Source organism: Falco cherrug, chromosome 2 (assembly GCF_023634085.1).
Source record: "Falco cherrug isolate bFalChe1 chromosome 2, bFalChe1.pri, whole genome shotgun sequence".
NCBI classification, from domain to species: Eukaryota; Metazoa; Chordata; class Aves; order Falconiformes; family Falconidae; genus Falco; species Falco cherrug.
Genome location: NC_073698.1, coordinates 115,331,929 through 115,354,999, shown reverse-complemented (window position 1 = coordinate 115,354,999; position 23,071 = coordinate 115,331,929). Strand labels below are relative to the sequence as shown.

General features: G+C 37.7%; 1 protein-coding gene across 2 annotated transcripts in view; it reads left to right on the top strand.

Moving 5' to 3' along the window:
- The window catches only part of EPHA6 (EPH receptor A6), a 513,385-nt gene that overhangs the window by 266,569 nt on the left and 223,745 nt on the right, over positions 1–23,071 (top strand). For both annotated transcript variants that reach the window (XM_055703220.1, XM_055703219.1), the window contains exons 4-5: positions 6,291–6,446; positions 15,024–15,359. In XM_055703220.1, the coding sequence (XP_055559195.1) occupies positions 6,291–6,446; positions 15,024–15,359 (492 nt within the window). The remainder of the gene's footprint in view (positions 1–6,290; positions 6,447–15,023; positions 15,360–23,071) is intronic.

Sequence of the window (23,071 nt, the reverse complement as noted above, 5' to 3'; positions counted from 1 at the left end):
GCAAGCCATAAAAATCCTATTTGCATGAGAAATACCTTCCCACACACAGATCAACAGTGTCAGACATGCCTAAAAGTTGCTCCAAAGTTTCCTGTGGCCTCCCCTTACTTCAGCTGCCTTTAGAACAGTCGATTCAGATGTTGTTAAACTGAAACAGCTGAGAACTGGAATTGGCTTGTTTCTTTCCCAGTGACACACTCCCACAGAGGAGTGAAAATGCTCCTTTTTTCTTTTTTTTTTTTTTTTTTAAAGCAACGAGGTTTATGACCACTAAGATGACCACCATGTTTGCATTTTCTGGATTTTGTGTCTTAACATTATAAACCCTGCAGGCTGAGGAAGAAATTAATGGCCATAACAGCCTCAAGCAGTAAAGACTCTTCTGCAAGAGAGCCCGCAACTCCATGTTGTAGTAATTGGGCCGAGACCTTATTTACTGCACTGGGAGATTCAAAAGATCTTTAAAAATCCTGTCCCCTCCATCAGGAGATGAAACCGTGGCTCCTGGCTGCGTGAATCCCACCGGAGAGCAGGCCCGCGGCCGCCAGCCCTCACACGGGCCACCCCCAGCTGCCCTCCTGCCGTTGGATGTGTGCCTGGTTTGCTGGCTGGATCTCACTGCAGTATGGCGCTCTCTGCACTTCCTAGATTATATATCCAGCTATTTGAGGTGGTCAGGGCGCCAGCAGCGATGGAGGCGGTGGGCAGGGCCTGTCCCACCACCATGGGCCTTTGGTGGCGGGCTGGGGCGCGGTGTTGGCCCGCGGGTGGCTGGGAGGGCCTGAGGCTGGGCAGGGCTGTGCCATGGCGGAGTCATGGGCCTGGCAGGGACCGAGCCCTCAGCCAAAAGCAGCTACTGACCTGCAGAATCAGACTCCCCAATTTTATCAGATTGTAAAGTAGGTATGTTTATTCAGCGCTGGGCAGCACTGGGGGTAGTCCCACCAAAGCCGTGTGTGCCAGGGGCAACAACCTGCCTCAGTTTATACAATCAAATGTCCATATACATAAGGTTTCCAAATACACCTATACATATTCATGACCTGTCTCCTCTTAATATTAAAATTAGTTCTGAGAAGTCATTTCCATAAGTCCCTCCCCACTGCCCTTGCCTGATGCCTCTTGGGGGTGGTTGTGGGGGTGGTGGGGATGAAGGCTTGGTAGTCTCCCTTGCTCTGAACTTTTTACCTTCTCTTTTTGCGCCAACTCAGTTGTTCCTTGGTCTTTATCCAAACTATAGAGTTGGTTTTAGCTAGTTCTCATCATGAACTGTCCCTCGGGGAGGGGGGGGACTGTAGACTCCTTGCTTCAGTTAATTTGCACAATCGTTAGTAAAACAAAGCATTATCAACAACAATCTAGGTAATAGAGCTACTAAAATTTCTTTAACCCCTTCTCTCACTACCACAGTCAGTGGGTGTAGAGGAATGGAGGCAGTGGGTTGATCAGCACTGATAACTGCAGATGTGGCCTTGCCTCAGCGCAGTGGGTTGATTGACATGGGTGATGTGCAGCTGTAGCTCGTTCCTGCTAAGTGATTAAATAGCCCTGAGGCTTGAGGGAGAGGGGCTTAGATGGAGGAGGAGCAGCGTGGCCTGGCCTCTGGAGGAAGGAGGTACAGCACAGACAGTAGAACCTGACTGATGGTAAAGCCTTGTTGCAGCCTATTAGTTTGATTGTGCCGCAACAAGCTGGGGGGCCTCAGCACTGCTCTGGTAGGGTGGCTTTCCCCATGGTCCCAGCTGGATGGGGCCACACTCAGCTCTGCTGCCTCTGAGCCCCCTGCCAAAGCCCTGCAGGGGGGTGCGCTGGGGGCCCTTGGGATGCTGACGGCCATAGGCAGACCGTGCAGCTGGGCATGGGGAAGCGTGGCTTCCCACAGCATCTTGCACCACAGGCTTAGCTGTTGGCAACAGCTAAGGTCATATCACATTTGAGACAGTAACTATACAGTGCACTTCAAAAGTTTTTCCGCTTCAGTAGCTCCGCATATAACGCCAATGAGGCTAAACCGTGTTGCAGCTCCTTGATTAAATGCCTCCTTCCACTCCCTGCCCAGGCTGGGAGGCTGGCAAGCAACGAACCGCTTGCTTTTAAGAGTTCACCGCTGCTTTGCATAGCGTTAAATTTCTCTTCAGATGCACCTATGCATAATACAAGCAAAACTAAATGCCATATATTAATCATTAAATAAGGAAAATAGTATTAATTAAAAAGTCTCTAGAGTTTAAAAACCTTGTAGCCAAATCCTGATACAGCTGTAGTAAAGCATGTTTATAGATGGTGTTATCTTTTGTGAAGCAAATTAACTTATCAGTGCTTCTCTGCCTGATCCCTGGTATTTCATTGGAGAAAACTTTAGTGTCTTTGAATTGTTCATTCAGATACCCTGCTAATTACTTAACAATTAAGACAATATATTATCTTCCCCCAGGCTTTACAAAAGTCACATATCATACAGTTTGTATAATTAGTAACTCACAAAGTCACTTTTGTTAGATAATGTTAGGGAAAATAAAATGCCTGCCAGTGATTTGGAAGGTAGAAAAAAACACTCTGGTAACAATGATAAAAACTTCAGATTTTTGAATAGTCATCTTTAGAAGCTTTTTCAGACAGTAGCTTTTCATAGTTAAAATTTTAGTTTGCACTAACTTATGCACAAATAATTTTTGAAAACAATAGATGCAATAACTATTAGCTAAGTGAAGAAAATGTTGTGAGAAACACTGAAAATACTGATTCATCAACCCATACAAAATGAAACTTTCTGCATACATAAACATCTGGAACAAACCTTTAACTTACTTGTCATATATTTACATAGGGTGCAATTTTGCACTGGAAAGATGACCTTTTTTCCTTCTCCAAATACAAAACCACAACCCATTTATAATTAAAAGTTACTGAGTTTCTGATTTGCCCATCAAGCAATTTGTGTACTAAGTAATTTTGTGTGGCTGAAACCACCACAGGAGAATAAACATTGGAAAAAATAGGAAGCTAGGCAAAATCTGAGGAACTTGGTTAATGTTAAGCATGTAAGTAAGCCTATTGATTAATCCCTTTACAAGTCATATCCTAATCCTTATTTTAGATAGCATGTGACTTTAGAACTCTTGAAGTTGAATATGTCTAATGCTTGATATCACAACCTGCAGTCACACACAGTGATTTACATGCATTAATGCAATCTGAGCTCTCATATCAGAACATTTGCTAACCCCAGTTTACAAAATATTATTTATATATCAGAAATTACAATGGAATGCATATACTGTTGCCTCCTTTGTGCAAATTTGCTGTAAATTTCAATTGGAATTGCTGTGAGCTACAGTTGATTTACAGTGGTCTAATAGAGTCTTCAGCTACCTGAATACACCTAAGACCAAAGGAACAGAGATTTCTTTTCTTTTCTTCAGAGGCAGACGTATGTCTGAAGTCATAGCAATCGAGACACTTCCTAAATGAGCTTTTATAAACCAGGGTAATAACTGTAGTGCTTGCAGATTTTCTGTGGAAAATGGTAGCTTTAGCAATTGTTTTTGTTAATTGTGCTACTGAAACGCAGTATCTGTTAGCAGAGTCTAAGCTTAGATATGTAGGGCAGCTGAAGTACTGTATTTCATACTTGTGCTACGTATTTATTGATTTTGATAAAGTAACAGTTTATTTTCTTTCACGTTGAATGTTGGCAATCAGCAATGAGTTATCCAGAGGTGAGTTATCCCAAGCTTGTGACCATTTAGGGGTTTTCAGCTTGTGTTATTTTATCTTGTATATAAATGGCTGGGGTTTTATTTGAAAGTATCGAATAATCATGGTTGTGTGATTATACATTTGGATGGGGAGTGGGTTATCAATACCTTTGTAAACTCATCCATAGGAGAGCTTCCCTGAGTGTCTTCCTCTGTTTCAGAATTTGTGGTGCATACCTGGATTAAAGGCTAAACATATTTGGGTTGGCTTCAAAAGAAGTAAAATGGTCATCCATTCCCCCCTCCCCCCCCCCCCCCCCCCCATCTTTTCCATGAGCATATATGTGCTTTCTTTTGAGACATACTATATCAAACCCATAGTTGCTTTAAATACATTACAACATACCATTTCAGAATAAAACATTTACTATTTAAAATTGGAAATTAATCTCCTCCTTGAGTTTTAGTTTGGAATAGTGAATTGCTTGAAGTTTAAACAAAATATTTCTCTTGAAAGAGAATGCTATGTTTCTTTTGATCCAAAGTGGTTTGTCATTTTGGGGGATAGAAGAGAAGACAGAATGATTTCAGAACTGACAACCATGAATTTCAGAAGTAATAAAGATTTTAAAGAGCACATATTTTGCTTTGACTGAAACTAACTTGAAATTGCCAACTTTTTCATCACAAACTTCTTCATATTACACCACGTGTATGAAAGGTGGCTACTAAAAGCAAGAATTTAGTAGTCATCCTTAGATAAGAATCCGGGCATGAGAAAAGGAAAAAGAAGCAGGCAAGTGTAACACCCTTCCCCAATTTTGCTTTACCTCGTCTCTTCCAACCTTCCATCAACCTAAGAGGAGTCAGTGCCTACAGCCTATATCTACAATGCTGCTGTCTTCCATGCACCAAACCTGCTGTCTCCAATCAGTAGAAAATTACCACTCACTATAATCACAGTTGTATCAGACCAGTAGCCTTCTTTCAAGGGAAAAATTCCTGCTGTTCCCACCCCTCTTATCTCTAACACCAGAAATACTTTGGTTTTTTTCCTGGTCAGTGACAGCAAGGCAGGATTCCTCCCTAATGTCTATTCAGCAAAGTCAGAAGCACATACTGGGAGGAGAACTGCTGAAATTGTTGGGTCAAAATTAAGCTCTTTAAAATTACATTTGAAAAATTGGCTCTTGGATTCTGATAGGCAATCAACTGTTACCTTTTCCAGTCCCATTTTTCACTCTTTTTCCTTCAGCTACTAGTGAAACTGTTTTTATATCATGTGAGTCTTTTGGAATCAGAAGCAAAAATGATCTGTGTATATGTTGTCTAGGAGTTAATACTTTTCAGTAATTAACTTAATATGAACTTTCAGTGAATCCATAAAATGCGTACTTTTGCGTACTTTTTAAAGAACACCTCATTTTAATATTCTTATTTGGTCTTACTACAAGAGAAGGAAGCACTGCCTAGTTCCTCTAGCAATGTAAAGAAAATAGTCTTGAATATGTCAAAATGATAAAAAGCCACATGATAATTATAGCAACGGTTTCCATCGTACTGCTAGAGCAGTTAGAAGGAGTATGAGTTTGTACGGTCTGTACATGTTTGAGTTGCTCTTTCATTTGTTTCAGTTCTGTTTTCAGATTGGGAAGCCTGAAGACAGTAACTGCAATACATGCTGGCATACGTAAATGTGGTAACGGCAGGAGAAAGAAAGAAATCTCTGTTTATACATGTGTGCTGAAGTCTGAGGATGGTTTTAAAATAATATTTCAGAATGCAAACCTGGCAGGTTTATGATAGGGTTTATTTTGAAGAATTGTTTCTGCTTTAAAGGCTAACAAAAGGCAGGTAAGGTGGTGCTGTGGCTAATGACAGGGACCTTTGCTCTAAGTAACTGAGGATGCAGCGAGCTCTGAGCACCACAGCATCCCCCATCCCTACAGCAGCTACTGTCCAGGTTGTTTCCTGCCACAATTAAGAGTAGCCTCCAGCTTGCAGTAGTTCATGCTAGAGGGTATTGGCATCTCCTCCCTGCGCCTGAAGGTGGTTACGGCACCACCTCCCAGGCTCTTGTGCCAACAGGGTGCAGAGGACCCAGCTGATGTGACCCTTCTTGCAGTCTTCTCAAGGGGCTGTAGGCAAGTCAGACCCATCTATGAATAGGGATGTCATCCTTGTCTCATCAAGGCATTGTGAGGGTAAACATACTAAGCATTGCAAGACTCCATTACTTAAATAAGGAAGCTATATAAATAGCTTTGGGGGATAAGAATTCCCTCTTTCTTATTAACAGGTGGAACTGATATAAAACATAGATAATGTGCTTTTGTTTAGTGGTACTAGTGAAACTTTCTAGATAAGAATTTCAAGTAGCAGTGAGGACTATCTTTACATTTGGAAGCTGTCTCTTTTAATGATTTCCTATTATATACCAAGAACAGATCTATTTTTTTTTTTTTAAGTCCATATACTATAATAAAAACCGTGAAGAACTGTATGATCAAAATAGCATTATAACTGCATGGAACAGCTTTACTTATGACCAAACCTTGCTTCTATTAATGAAATTTATTTTCTTGTTTGCAGCTTGCAGGCCTGGATTCTACAAAGCATTTGCTGGAAATGTAAAGTGCTCCAAGTGCCCTCCACACAGTTTGACTTACTTAGAAGCAACTTCTGTCTGTCAGTGTGAGAAAGGTTACTTCAGAGCCGAGAAGGACCCACCAACTATGGCATGTACCCGTAAGTCTGATCAGTACCAGTGTCTGCAATTTTAATCTCTTCTGCCTCATTTATTTATTTTTATATTTTTAAAAAAGGACATGAGTTTGTACATTCAGTGAAGAATTCCATGTAAGATAACCAAAAGATTTTTTTAAAATCAAACTTCAAACAGTGTATTTCTATTTACTCTAGATATCACTAAAAACACGTTTCTTAGGTTGGTGACTTTTTAGCGTATAGTTCTGAGAGAGAATGGAATGTTTGTAAGCATTGTCATATGGATAACAATGTTGAGTTTTAACTACCAGTGTGTATTTTAAATACATAAAAATCCACTTGTACAAAAATTTTCAAAAACCGGTCACATAAAGAAAAAAAAGATATGACACTTTTCTGTCTCTCCAGATTGAAATGAAAATTATAAGGCAGTATCATCCCAACAGAACTGAATAAAAACTAAACTCTCTATAAAAACACAAGAAAATTAGAAAAAGAAAAAAAGATATATCCAACAAAGAGTTATTTCCTTTTATACAACTGTAATGATGAAAATTATTTAGATTTTTTGACAATTGTGATTTTTGAATAACCTAAATTTGTCATTAAGACAAAACTGATGCGCATCAATCTAGGGGCAGAAATTCTGACTGAGCAGAGATTTTTATTACTTTGATCAATGTGCTCATGTCTAGAAACATACAGCACAAATTTTCTTCTCATGTAATAAAATATTTCTCATAGAGGTTCATATGTAGTTCATTACTCACTGGGATTCATTTATTGATCATGAAGCTACTATATCTGGGAGCAAAGAGCAGCATTTAAAAATTTAAAAATCCATGGGTGAAATACTATATTTACATATGAAATTCTATTATTTAATAGAGATTATTAAAATCAGTTTGAAAAACTCTTAACATACCTAATTTTCTGTGTAGCATTTTTTTAGCTCTTTTGGTGAAGGATTTGATTCTAGTATATTTTATGCCACCGTCCTCTTGTTAAAATAATTATAAAAAATTTATATATTAAGTGCATGGAATATTTTAACAGACTAAGTATACAAAAAGCTTGAGATAAAAATATAAAAACAAAGTACTCTTGCAATAACCATCAGTGTGTAGCCATAATTTTGTTACGTTTACACTGCGTAAGGCAGCACTGTGTAAAAATAACAGAGCTGACATAATTGAACAGCTACTACTACTAGTAGAATTGAACTACTTCCTGTGCTTCAGGAGGTCTCTTCAGATGGCACTGTACTGGACAAACTGTGAATATACCAGGTGATTTGGAGCTGATTTACAAAGTCATAGGCACTCTGTAATCCTGAGGTCATTATGTGGACCAAGACATGCATCCACTAAATGGGAGTGATGTTCGCCAAAAATGGCATTCCCCAGATCCAAGGCACTTAGCAGAAAGTTGTCTAACCATAAGGTTTTCAGAGGTGAAATATCTACAACAGAAGCCTCTAGTTACTTAAGGGACATGGGGCTTGGAGAGGCACCCCAATCCAATGCACAGTCTGCTGCCAGCTCACTCTGGAGCAAGGCACATAGGCCTATTTGCACAAAATATATGAGGGAATAAACACTGTTGTTCCAGACTTCCCACAGGAGAATGATGATTACAAATAATTCCACTCAAATGAGTGCCCCAAGCACAGGCCATTAAAAACTTACCCACAGAACTAACACACATCCCAGGCGCTCCTTGACAGCCTCATGCTTCGAACGATGGTTTCACTCATGCATTATGCAGATGCGGTTCCATATTATTTATAAGTCATTGATTTTTCATCTCCAAAAGACAGTTCATCTCTGAAAAAATTACTCATACATGGCATTATGTTTCCATAATTGTCTTTCAGGGCACAATTGTAAACCCTGCTACCCATTAGTATCGATAAGGTAGGGAGGAGCATGAGAGCCCTGTGGCATCAGGGAGCTGCTGCCTACAACATCCCGGTGCTTTCACAAAAAAAAAAAAAAAAAAAAAAAAAAGCAGGGTGTGAAGAGCTGCTTTGGCCAAAAACTGTCAGGGAAGATTGACTGCCCCAGACCTCTCCATTCCTGCCGAGGATGTCAGCCAAAGCAACTGAGTGAGTGGAGGCGGGGAAGAAATCAACCGCAACAGAGGTACCAGTGCCCCACCTCACCCCAGGTTGGGAGAAATAAATAATCGAGGCGGTGAACCACGTTCTAGTTTCTGCCTTGCTCTTGGTTCAGTGCCACCATATATTGCCTGTCATTCAGCCTAGACTGCAAAGTATCAGTACTTCATTGACTGTAACAGCAGATGTATTCATCTTACACCTACAATGATGATTATTTCACTAATTGTCAGCTCTGCAAATGACACTGAGACTCTTGACAGGCAGACTGCATTCTTATCTTGCACATCATCAGTAATGAAGAATCTGCAGGCCAAATTATTCCCTAAGTGATATCTTTAGCCCCACTGCTTTCAAATTATGCTCTCAGTTATTAAAATTATGTTTCTGTCATAAATACAACCTTACTGCCTTCGGTAGGTCTGTGCAGATGTGGCTAATTTAGATTTAATAAACAAAGGTAGATATGAGTAGAATTTAGATTGTTCCTTCCAAACTGTCATGCTTTACTGTAACAAAGAGAGTTGAAAAGTTAATGAAAAAAATAGCCAATTTGACTAAATAGAGAGAAAAGACTGCAGTGAGAAAATGCTGTTTCTGCATAACCACTTTTGGGGCAGATCTTCATTTTTTATGTTTATTTGCAAATTTGTATCCTGACATGTGAGATGTGAAGTAAGAGATTAGACAATTTTCTTGTGATTTTTTTAGAGTTGTACTTCAATTGAACTCAGAATGAATAGCGGATCTCCCTGACAAATTTCTTTATATTCAAACATCTTGAACCAACTGAATTCATACCTGTTGTATTTGCTTCCCCAAATCCTGCAAAGCAATATGCGTGTGTTTTATTCCATTTCTGTATAGGGTTAGACAGTATTCTTCACTCAGATTTTTCCTGAGTACTGGAAAACTTGCATATGCAGCATTATGGAAAATAAAGACCTTGATTTAAGAGACTATGAAATTAAGAGTTTAGCTTCAAGCATCCACTTTTTTCAAGAGCTTCTAATCTAATTTCATTAATTCTGTGAAAGTGCCTACTGTATGCTTTTCCAAAATTGTACAGTTCCCATTTTTATTTCATGTAACTGTATTTTGTAAGAGTGTGCACTTTGCAGAAAAGCAAAGAAATCTAATTTTAATAAAGGGAATGAAAGTTAGATTAGGATATATTGTTAATCTCTTTCTCCTAGGGTTTTTTTGTTTGATTGGCACTTCTTACCAATCTCTTGCTGCTACTCTTTCTCCTTATTGTATTTCTTTACCATATACGAGTACTCTATCAGTGATCTCTCTGCATACACAGTGAGCAACAAATAGCATCATACCTAATCCCCTGTCTGATTACTCTGTACATAAACTAACATTTCCCACCATAATGTAATTGGATAAATTGATCCATCTTTTCAAGGTCAGAGGCAGGCAGGCTTATATTGAGTGTCTGAGTCTGAATGCATCTCTTTACATGTTATGCTTAAATGATTTTGAACCCAACAAACTTAATCTCTGTTCAATAATCTCTGTCACAAACTATATCCTCTATTTTGAAGTCAACACTACTCCGTCATCAAAATCAAGCAATGAGCTTGAATCCTTCCACTTTACTACCTCTATTGTTATTTTATATATATATTTGTTCGCAATTTATCGTTGCACTCAGACTTGAAGTATTGGTTTGTATTCACTGGCTTCCATTCTTCCTGCCTGCCTCACAGAATAAGTGATTCTAAAAAGGAAGACATGTAATACAGCATTCTACATCAAGGGACACTTATTTATGCTACATGTATGTATGGATTTAAAAAAGCAATTATGAATTCACAAGGCACAGCAAGATGCTGATCCTGAGTATTCTCAGAAGTCGATGGTTATTTTTTGCCCTTCCACTGTAAATTCAGTACTCAAATAACACACACTTCTGAGCGTCCAATAGTTGGTAATGGGCAGTTCTCACTTAAAAAGCAACAGTTTTTGCCAGACAGTCATCACTGTAGTGTTTAACATATTGCATTGCCCTCACTAGGCTTCTGCAGCACTGGGTTTGCTCCTCTCTCCTTCCATAAAGGGCAAAATACACTTCACCTTCACAGAGGGAGAGGGCAGGCAAACCAAAATGAGGCATAAACTCAGCTCTTTTGCTTTTGGAGCGGGCATGCTTCTCTGCAAAACATCAATGCCCATCTACTCCACAGAGGGCGTAGAAATACATCTTACATTTTAATTTGTAAATGAAGCAAAAGACACCACTCACAACTTGGGCTGCATTTCATCTAAGAAACAGAAGAGCTGCATTATTTTTTTTTAATGCTTCCATGTGAACTGTGTTTTATTCTTTTGCATAAAATCCAAAGTCGTGATTTTTTCTGTGAGGAAAGGATCCATCAGTTTCACCAATATACTTGTTTTCTTTAAAAATCAATATAAGGAAATCCCTGAGAGCTTTGCACACAGAAGTCCGCAGAAGGGTTATTACTGCCAAGTTTTTCCAATGTGTCAAATAATCTTTGTATAATTTATAAATGATAACAAAGCAATCAGGCCACATTCATAAAAGCCCAGTGACACATAATTTAACTGAATCTGAGGATTAGAATTAATTGTCTCTCTTTGTTCCAAGTTCTAAATCTTAGTAAATGATTCACTGCATGTCATTACAGCTTAATATTTGCATGAAATCGCAGTTTAACTGGCATAATTTAACAGCAATTAAAAAGCTATTTAATCGTTGTGCAAATTGGCATGAGGGGCCTTGAGTATGAAGTGTGTCTAAGGTTTTTTTCAGTATTTGCAGGCGGACAGTCACATACTTTCAGAAACCTCTTAACATAATTGATAATGTTTTCCCTATTCATTGAAATATGAATGTACAATAATTCATGTTATCTCTTACAGTTAACTTCCAAATCATGAATATAAGGACCTTCACTCTCTAGTACAAATAAAATACACTTTCTTTAAAAAAATATTTTTTACTTACTGTATTGGTTCTTCTACTGATGCCATCTACATATAGTACAACAAAAATCTGATAGAAATTTAGAATTGGCAAAGCCAGACAAAGCTCTTCTGTTGCCCTGATTCAGATTGATTCCTGTTTTGGCCCACCAAAGTTGATGAAATAACATAAAAAAACTCGGCTGTGAGGACCCATTGTCTTGATAGCTATAGTTTATGTAAGATTAAATTTAAGCCAGTTTTGAAACATTGGTTCCAATCCTTCTAGCAATTACACACATGCTTAGTTTTAAGTGCATGAGTATTACCAATTATTTCAAGGGGATTACTGATCCGCTTAGTTATGCACATACGTAAGTGCAATTAAAGCTCATCCTCCATATTTCTAAAGCTCCTCATTGGTTTTAACAGTGGGAATTTGTTAAGACCAGTCATTATTTAATTCTCACAGCATGTTTTTAGAGGAAACGTAATTATTCATGTATTCTGCATGTAAATAATAACTGATGCTGACATAATCTGTGGTAGTTTGAGTTTATTCTGATCTCAGGACTGTTCTCCAGAGTAACTAGAACCATCAGCCTCACAGTAATTTTATGGGAACTTTTGGGATTTGTAAATCTGAGACACTCTAAGGCTGTAGGGGCTTTTGGACCACATCAGTATTTTCAAGGCTGTACCTGCCTCTGTTTTCCATACCGTTGGAAAATGATGTAACATAAATAGCCTTTGTTAACTAGTTGCATTTATAAATACTTACTACAGTATTTCAAATGCTTCAGTGTTAGACTTAGCACAAGGTCACAGTCAAAGAGCAGGAAGGAAATACTCAAAATATTCTCTGTAACCATAAAAATTGCAAATTACAAATACAATTTTCATCTGACAGGTTCCAGAAATATCGATCTTCAGTACAAATAAGACACATACTGTTCAGCTAAATGATTCCTTGATACACTGCAAAATAACTGGTCTTTACAGTCCAGGGCTTTTTGGCTGCTATGAACTCTGCACAGATAGATGTAAAAATAAATACACGTACAAAATATTTTCTACTTTCTTGTCCACTAAACAAATCCAAAGCAATATAAAACTCCCAAATATTTTAATTATCAAATGCTTGAAAACTGGCAGCTAACTCATCATTTACTTCAGGCCAAAAATCATTTTAATGAAAGCACAGTCTCCATTATTTAAAGTTATGAATGGATACCAGAAAGAAAAAAGCAGCTCAAATGTTCAACTACAGTTCACAGAATTCCTTAATTATTTTTTTGTTTGTCCATGTTATCCCTCCCACACCATAGAAAGTTTTTTTTTCCCTTTACAAGCATTCCAGCTTTTATACTCACATTTATGCCACATAAGTAAACAAACAGCATGAGTTAAAAATCAAAAATATCAGTGAACAGTGACTTTCTTTCTGCAACTATTATTGCCTCTTTCCTTCATGGAAGTTAATATTCATTCTTGCTGCTATGTGTACGTACAACTGAATCTTTGCTACTACATAGTTTATTAGTAAAATGTAAGATAATGTTTTCCATTTAAACATTTATACTTTTAGTATTCCATTTATACTTTAAAGTATAGTCCATTTTAGTATTCAGGGTCATCTTCAACAATTAATAACAGTTTTGTTTTGTTTGTTTGTTGGGGGTTTTTTGCCAAAATTTGAGAACCTGATTTGTGTGTCAAATGTCAGGAGGAGCTTTTATATTTTGTTTTCCTCCCTAATGCAAAGATCTGACCATTTATTTATCTGACATCCTTTGGGCACAAGGTCTTGTCCTCATGCTACCAGTTGTAGAACTGGAATTTGCAAGTGTTGATCAATATTTTTTTTCTTTGTTTAGTTCCTTTTTCATTGTCTTAAAAGTTTTATAAAGGACATTATGGTATTTTAACTATCTAAGTCTCTCACATTTACTGTGCCACTCAATTTGTTGGGTAAAATACACTCTGGATGAGAATTGGCTGATGTCATTTGCAAATGTTTCACATAGTCTTTCAGCCGGCTTAAGAGGCCCTGAAGTAATGAAAAGCTCACTCAAAGTTTGAACAGCATCTCAATCAAAACTTTACACTTAAGTCTTGCAGGCAGGTTGTATAAATCATGGAAAGCTGCAAAGCAAGCTGAAAATTTTCAAAGTTCTGCTAACCATTGGCGAGGCAATCCACATGCACTGTCATTTTATGTTGAGAGCTTGGAATATAATGCTTATTTAACTCAATCAGCTCAAAAAAACCCAGAGTTTGCCAGTTAAGTTTACCACAGTCATCTTACATATGTGAAAACCTGGAGTATAAAGCCTTGCATTTTACCACATCTGTGTCTCTTACATAATTTGTATAGGCATATTTTGGGACTATATAGAAATTGGTTTTGAAAACCATGTGTCTGTAAGTTCTTGGTTGAAATATGTTAAGTGGAAGAAAAAGAATATAATAAGAAATTGAGATAAGATTATTCAGACTTCATTTAACAATTTCTGCCTTTCCTTCACCCCTTCATTCATTGCTATCTGAAAAATCATCAGATGGTAAAGTTCTTCCATCAGGCTGTGGAAGCTGATAAGTAAAGCCTCAGGTGATTTACGTATGATCCTACACAGTAAGTCAGCATAACAGCTTCAGACTTGTTGGACATAACTTGACTAGTGTGGGAGCTATGGGAAATGGGTCACAGTACACAGTTTTACCACCTGCTTGCTAGCTGAGAGCTTTCCTGTACTCTGCCTGCTGCAACTATCTTTGCATTCCTCCTCAGAGTCTTCATGAATTATTTTTTCTCCTGCTTTGCAGCCACCCTGTTAGACCTTTAGCTTGCAAGGTTGATGTCTTCACTGTTATACTGATGCTGATGAGGTGCCATCTGGGAAAGAAAAAAAACAACTTGTAAACTGTCTCTTGTGCCTAATAGTCTTGGCTTGTTGCCACCTAATGCTACTAATGAACAGCAGCAAAGAAATTCCCAGGGAAAAGCCGTGAAGGATAGAAAAAATATCTGGCATTGCAGGACTAGTACAAACAATTTTACTTCTTGTAGTTTTTCCAAAGCTGGTATTTATTTATTATTCAATTTGACTCTTATAAAACATCAAAGATTATAAGTATCAGAAAAGCCTACATTACAAGACATAAAATAAGGAAATAAATTTTGTGGTTAAACTCTACCCCAGTATCCCACAAGATCAAGACATATTTAGTGCAAATTTGTGTTATCAAGTCTAGCTTTGACATTCCCAAGTCATTTTTATGTTGCCTTAAATTATTTCTGCATTAATTCTAATTTATTTAGATTATTCAGCTTTCTATGATCCCATGCATTTATTATTCCTGCTTAATTTTCAAAGATTGTATTTAGATAATTTTTAAATTTTACATTAAATTGAAACATAATTCTTTTAGCATCTTTTTGCAAATAATTGTCTTAAGATTAATGTATTTTTTTCATGATTTCTTTTTTTCTCCAAAATAGACAACTGTCACTTAACAGGCTTTCCCCTCCTTCTCTGCAGGGCCGCCTTCTGCTCCAAGGAATGTCATTTTTAACATTAACGAAACAGCTCTTATGTTGGAATGGAGCCCCCCGAGTGATACCGGAGGAAGAAAAGATCTCACTTACAGTGTCATCTGTAAGAAATGTGGGTCGGATGCCAGCCAGTGTGAGATTTGTGGGGGAGGTATCCGTTTCATCCCCAGGCACACAGGTCTCATCAACTCCTCGGTGACAGTGCTTGACTTTGTGGCACACGTGAACTACACCTTTGAAATAGAAGCCACAAATGGGGTCTCAGAGCTGAGTTTCTCTCCCAAGCAGTTCACAGCTATCACGGTTACCACAGACCAAGATGGTAAGTCCCTGCACTGCATGTCTGTTACTGTGCCCCTGTCATCTACGCCCTTGTTAGGGAGATCGTTTTGTTTCTTGGAAGTCTGGATCAGCAAGTTAGGATGTTTTGCAGATTGTTAAATGTTTTTAAGTGCTTTTGGTGAGGACTTTCAGCTTCTGTCAGCTTCTGCTGATGAGGGCATTAAATGCTTTTGGCAGCTGGCCCTTGACCCCATTACAAAGGGCACAAAAATGTACCTTCCTGTTTAAAATGAAGTGCGAGCTTTAACTACCCGAGACTAACTGTATCAGTGGTTCATCAGAACTGGAGACGGCGCTGATGCTTTTCCAAGTCTTTCCTTACAATTTTACTTTTGAAAGAGTAAAACACCATAGGTTATCCATTACAATTTCACAATTCAAAAGTTAAATGAATGTGCACTTACTTCCTTTAGTATCCATGTTTCATAGTAGTACTACATCATGCTTCACTGTAAGGAATTTCAACATTTGAGTGAGCCATTTCCTTAGGTGAGGTATCCTGACAGACGGTTTTGTTCCTTTAATTGTCCACTTTGCATTATTGTTTTTGAGCTTTTTCTTCCCCCCATTTCAGTTCAAATTCATGTCCAAGGTCAACCTTTATGAGAAACATGGGAAACTAAGAGCTCTATATTTTTGTTCATTTCTGCAACTTTTTTCCTTTTCCATCTTTAGAAATACTTACTATGCCAGAAAACAGCATCATAGGTTACCAACGAAGCAATCTGTATAGCAGTGTTATCTTCTGCCTTGTATTACTGTAGATGAGAAGGTTATTTCAAAATTATCCCTTGCTGACATTTGTTCCAGAAATGTTTTTCACCTACTGTGCAGTGACATTGCAACTGTAGCTGAAGTGTTTAATGTAGAACAGGAACCAAACTGGCGCAAGTACCATTTTGAGTAGAAGACCTTTGATAATATGAGAGTATTTAGTACAAGTGCTAATGTTCAGGAGGATCCTGTTATGTTCCGCTTGTAGGAAGGCCCTGGGTTCTTTCACTGATCAGTCTAGCAAAAAGCTGCTTACCTGTGTATCTGGGACAAGTAGTTTTGTTGATGAGTAAGTAATCACTTGTTTGCCTTTGGGCATACAAAAATTAACAGCTTGCTGTGATGATGATGATAATGGCAGTGATGGTAATACTAATAATATTCATGAAAATGGATTAGAAAAAACATGAAAACTACTCGCTCACCATTCATGCGATGATGGTAACAGAAGAGCTAATTATATAAGATGCCTAATGATACATGCCTTGCACTGAGAATTGCCTTAAGCTCTTAGGCTATGTATCATGTTGCGAACCTGTATCTCTCTTTTCCTTTCTCATTAATGGAAGACAACACCGTGCCCGGAACTACCCCTCGGTGTACTTATTTTTAGATGTTTTGTTGCGTGTTACTAAATGCAAGTCATCAAGCGTGCACAGGTGGAGGTCACCAGAGATACAGTTTGTTTTCAAACTGGCTAACAGCTGTGTGAACACAGCTTGTGATGTGTATTTAAGTGGTGGGTTTTTAAAAAATAATGTCTTTTGCTGTTGTCTGTTCCTGGTTTAAGGATATAGATTTTCACTGCAGTTTACTCAAAGCAGTGCAAGGACCAATGTTTTGATAATTTGTGACACACTGACAGTAAACTCTAGAGTGTAGACTGCTTACGTTCTCAATACTAATTCTTACATTACTGAAAGTGTTGTTGGAAGGGCTTCAGGGAATTTAAGACCAGATTTCCGGAATATCTGTCATTTTATTTGGATATAAAAAGACAGCTTTGCAGGAGAAAGCATTGTAATAAATGAAATGGAGGCATCTATAAAATGTAGTTATAAAGATAAAACCATTTTTGTAAGCTTACAAACTGTGTAGTTTTATAAAATCATAAGCAGGGTAACTATATATTTAGAGGTAAAAAAAGATAATGTCATACAAAATATGGCAGAAAATTAATGAAGTTTTTGTTGATGGAAATTGTTGAGAGGACAATAAATACTTTTTGTGAGTCACTTTTAGTCATAAATAAGAAGTGATACAGAGAAAGCTAGGATATCTAACCTTAGAAAAGAAAGCTGTAGAACAAAAGCTTCAGAACATTGCAGAGATTTTATTAATGTTTGTAAATCACATTGTTCTCAGATAAAAGGGATGGTGACCTTTTTTATTTTTATTGCTAGCCAGCTATTAGTAAACCATTTATAGTTTTGCTTTTGCTGTATTTTCCAAAAATACTAAATAATTGCCTTTATATTGCCTTTTTTTTAATATCTACATGACCAAATGGGACACTCACTGTTACAATATTTCCTTATAATATTAATTATACTGAAATGGACAGTAATTTTGCATGGTGTTTGAGGTTTGCGCATATGCTCATATAAAAAAAAGATTCAAAGACATCAAATCAAAAATATCCTAATGTGTACAAGGACTGCATTACTTGAAGTCCAAACATATTGGTTTAGAACAGTGTTTCTCTTTTGATGTTTATCTAATATGAAAGATCTAGCTCTATAATAATTTATACCTACAAAACATACTTATCCCATGTTCATACTGGCTTTTTATATGTAATCTTTTCATACATACCCTTTTAATGTTTTTGGTATACACATTGCATGAAGTGCTAGACCTCTATAAATAAATTGTCCTTTCTTTTTTAAGAATATAGAACAATATCTTCAGCTGTTGTAAATTCAGACCATTCTGTTAGCCACAATAATTTAGAGTAGCTGAGGAGCTAGCATTTTATATTCTTTGAGTATATTGGATTTACTTCCCTCTAGTGGCTCTTTCTTTTTGATGGTTTATGTGAAATTAACAGATTCTTCTTTAAACATGCAAAATTCTTCACTTGTTCTTCAATGTTTTTTCTCTCGTTTGGAGAAATTATTGCTGTTCGCATTTTGCTGAATAAAGTAATGCAGAGTACGGTGGGCATCCACAGAAACTGGATTGTATTCTACCACAGCTAGTGAGTACAGTAGTGTGAGAGCACCGAAGAGGAAGAATATTTGCTGACAGAAGTGAACTAATTCAAAAGTGATTAGGGCTCATCTTTATGCACAGAGCTCTAGCATCACTAGTATTAAAATCTTAACTGCCTCCTCACTGCAATCACCAGCATTAACAAGATTAAGTATACTGCTCAGCTATAATGACAAGAAGCAGACAAAAGGAAAGCAGCACTCTGAAAAGGCTTTGCGAAATGCAACCCCTAAACCTCGCTGAGATTTGATGACTAAACCATTACCAGACCTTAATAAATACTAGGGAAAAAATATTAAGTCATATAAAATGAACTTGGTGGTTTTCATGACTTTTTTCATTACTAATTTTGTACAGGTATTCATAAATTCAATATCCACGTTTTGGGGTTTTCCCTTCAGGCTTCATAAGGAAACAAAGTTTCTGTAGTGACATTGTCTGTCAGGCACCATAAAGAACTGTAAACCCATTAGCCATTTTCTTGATAAAAGAGAAAAAAAATTCACAGATCTTATGTTCTCTCAAAATTGTGAAAAATGACCACTTAGAGTCACCAAGCTGTTGACTGGGTCTGCAAGTTGTAAAGCAAGGTTCAGCTAGGTAAGGCTTACTTACTGGACTAGAGATACCAGCTGACTGACCACTTAACCTGTCTTTTGGCTAGTCAGTAAAAAAAGAATATATATAGTTCCTGTATGATCACAGCACATGCTGTGTCTTTGTCCAGAAAGTGTGGCAAACAGGGATGGGGTAGGGATGTGTTAGGAAGCACAGATGTTGCAGATGGAGTGATGAGGAAAGTAAGCTATATGCTACTCTTGTGTAGCTTTGTTTCAAAATGTTTTGAGATAACAAATATTGCCTACTTTAAATTCAGATAAATGGACAGATAAATGCGAGATTCTGCTCAGAAAAGCACTTAAGCCAAGTCCCTGTTCAAGGAAGAACATTAGCACATATTAAGTGCTTTCCCAAATCACTGCTGAAGTAAACAACTGAAAGGTAAAACATGTTTTCAAGAAAAAGCCTCATCAAAACATGTTTAACAATACTGTTGTTCAGAAAAGTGCCTGGATCCCTTTTCTTTATGGGTGCAAGAAAGTTTTATACAGCAGTAAATATGCTGAGTATGAAGTAATTGTACCCAATCAACTTTAAATCATTGTGTGAAGAAGCAGAGAATTATATTCTGAATTGTGATTTATGTTTCTCTTATGACTAATGGAAGGAAAAGACACCTCACTATATAACTTTCTTAGCATGCCTTGGAGTCTGCATTGCTTAAAGAAAATTCAGAAGTACTTGAGGTTTTTCATGCATAATTCAGCAAATAATGAATAATTAAGCAAAACAGAACTTAAAACAATAGTTCCTATTTCCAAGTAACAGTCCACATACACATTCACTCACTTCACATGTATGTGTTGTATTCCTTGAGAACAGAGAGGGTTTTAATGTTACACTACGTAGAGTGGGAGTAAAGCCATGAGACATACCCTGAGTACGTGATTATACAGACAGAGTGGCCTGCTCCATTGCAGTCCACCATTTCATCTGCATCACTGTAGAGCAGCACTCCGTAGCTGTAGAGCAGCACTCCCTCACTGTAGAGCAGCACTCCCTCACTGTAGAGCAGCACTCCCTCACTGTAGAGCAGCACTCCGTAGCTGTAGAGCAGCACTCCGTAGCTGTAGCGTTTCTTTGACTGAATAGTTTCCCCATTGTCCAGTCTGCATCTTCACTGCATCGTGTCCCTCCATGCTGGCAGCCCCCAGCTCTCTCCAGCTCACCTGCAAGTCCCCCCTAGGATCACACTCCAGCTATGGGATGCTTCGCAGGCGTTGTTCCATTCGTGGGCTCCTTCCGCATGTCTTTGCTGCCTTGGTGGAACGTTTACACTGGAGAAATACCTCTTCTGCCATTGCATCCCAGAAATCTCATTTCCTCCCTCAGTTCTGCAGTTTGTGAGTGACTCTAGTCACTCACAGACCAGACATCAAAGACCTGCTACCAGTGGACAAAGTTTGAGGCTTGAGAGATGTCACCCTGTGTGGGCACACACCCTGTCACTGTATTAAAGACCTGTCTAGTTCCGCTGCGTCCATCTAGTGTGACAAGCTGAAGTTTTCAGGCAGATTCTGAAACTGCAAATCTAGCAGGATTTCGTTGTCTAATATATTTATTTTATGTGAGCCATTGGCAGATATATCCTAGATGATAAGATATTTCCTAATCTGATTGTAAAATCTTGCCAGTGTCTGAAAGGGATTGCCTTTCATCTAATTCCTTTTTCCAAGTAAGTTATTTTCCAAATTCCAATTCACTGTTCCTAGTACAGGTGGCTCCTGATATTTGTAACCCAGTGTGGATGATGTGTAGCAACAGCAACCTCTTATCACTTTCTTAGAGCTGTGGGAACTGAGAAAAGATTTCAGTGTGTCTTCCAGGGATAAACATGAATGCAATGCCATGAATTAATGGCATGTACAGCATTATAGTCACAATGGGGATTGTATAAGTTGTTAAGAGCCTCACCCGACAGTCTGAAAAGCATCTCAGTGGCAGGACAGTTTATCAGGATTAGTCCTTCTGACTGATGACAGTAGAGCTTCAGGATGCTCACTGGGGTGGCAGGGATGTTCCCTGTTTGCTTATCCTAAGTTGTTGCCCACAGTAACATCTGACTTTCACCCTAATCAAAAGTCAGCTTTGCTTTTCTTTTCCCTAAATCTCAGATCTCTACAGATGTGATTGTCCTTTGTAACTTTAACATCAAGAAAGCTTCTGTTTTCATAATGATGTGATGAAGCCCTTTGAACCATCTTCCCAGCTGCTTATGTTAATGGTTTATAAATCTAAAGGAGCAGCTATTTCTAGTTACTAATTATTGAAATGGCATAGCAGGTCACATAAAAGCCTGCTATGAAACAGTCACAAAGCAACCTCCATCAGACATTGCCACATCAGAGCTCAAGCCACGTGAAGAAAGATGATGAAATTTTCGTAGATGACAGTAAATGAGAGATTTATGGCAATTGTTTACCTAACACCTACAGCTGTGTTGTTAGTTCTACCAAACCCTGTGCTGTCATGGGAGCAGTGCAGAACAGTGCTGTGGGTGCTAATTTATGTGAAAAATTTGAAAAGAAACATTAACTTGTTGGTTACTGGCTAGGGACTGTCTGTTTGTGCCCATACTGAATGTGACACGAAGACAAGAAGAGGGATTACTAAACAAAAAAAAAGTTTGAGATGTGTGCTCCCTTTTAAAATCCACTTCTGAACAATATATTTAAATGATACATTTAAAAAAGGTATTCAGCATCCTGCAATGAATATTCAGGCCAGTCTGTTGAACTCTATGAATGTATATGTGTATATATGCCAGTGTGTGTATATAAATCAGAGCATTTACAGTTGCAAAGAAAACCACAAGATAAAAATGCTAAATTTCAATTCTCAGACTTGTTCAACTAATGTTCTGTTGAACACTCTTCAGGTCTGCCAAAATTCAGAGTTTTGAGGCAAGGTCTTTGTGCAGCGTAGTTGTTACCCATAGATTTTCATCTGCTGGTCATCTCTGTACATTTAGACTACTTTTTGATCATGTTTCTTTACACATATGCTTGATTACAACACAGTAATCATAGGTGAAAAATTGGAGTTTAAAACAATGTTGATTTATATCCCAAAGATTTTTTAAATAGTTAGAATTTTTCTTTAGCAAATATGTTCTTTTTCTGCTGGCAGTTACTGATGATCAGCCATTTCTTTAATGCGGTGAAAGTCAACCTGATTCCATTTGCTTTCTTTTCTTATTCACCAGTATCATCCGTTAAGCTAGTCAGATTATGCATGGCTTTAAGATATGTTTCTCTAAGTTACGCAATATGAGGAGAACAAAATGAAATTCTAGTTTGAAGGAGGAGGGGAAAGAGGTTAATCGATACTGTAAAGTATTTTTCCCATAATATACTTAGCAGTGTGGTCTTTCAGCTTTTATAATAGTTTCTTTCATTGCATAGCACACTTATAACCATTGGCAATTTGTCTGTGACATGCATTTTCAGCAAGTTTCTGATTTAAGCTGTAGTCACTAAAATACAATGTCCAAATGCTGCAACAATTGTGTATTTAATAATAATAGGGTGGGTTTTTTTTCAATATGTAAAAGGAGCTTTTGTGGAGAAAAATGTAAAATAATTGTTAGAAATAAATTGGTAGGCATACAGCACTGCAATAAGACATATGCCATTATTTTGTTTGTTCCTGGTGTGGTCAGTAGCTGTGAAGGGCATTCAACATGATTAAGACCCCTAAGAATGAGTTGTTTGTTCATCAGCTTTGGTAATTTTAAACAGCAATGTTGAATAAGCTTATTGGTGCTGTCTACACACCACTCAGCTTAGAGTCCTGTTAGGATAATCAAGCATATTTTAATTAGCTGGGACTTTCTCACAATGAATGATATGTAGTTAGAATTATCATTATTGAGTATTCTGGTTAGGGTAGGGTACAAGATATTTCAGATATAAACTGGTGACCTAAGTAATTAGAAACCTTTGCCACAATTACAAAATTCTTCAGAGTTACATTAGGAACCTTCTCTTTTCAAAACGTACCTAAACATTTCTAAAAGCTATTTCATTTGAAAAAAAAACAAACAAAACCAACAAAACAACCGCAATGCTGGTGTTCCCAGTA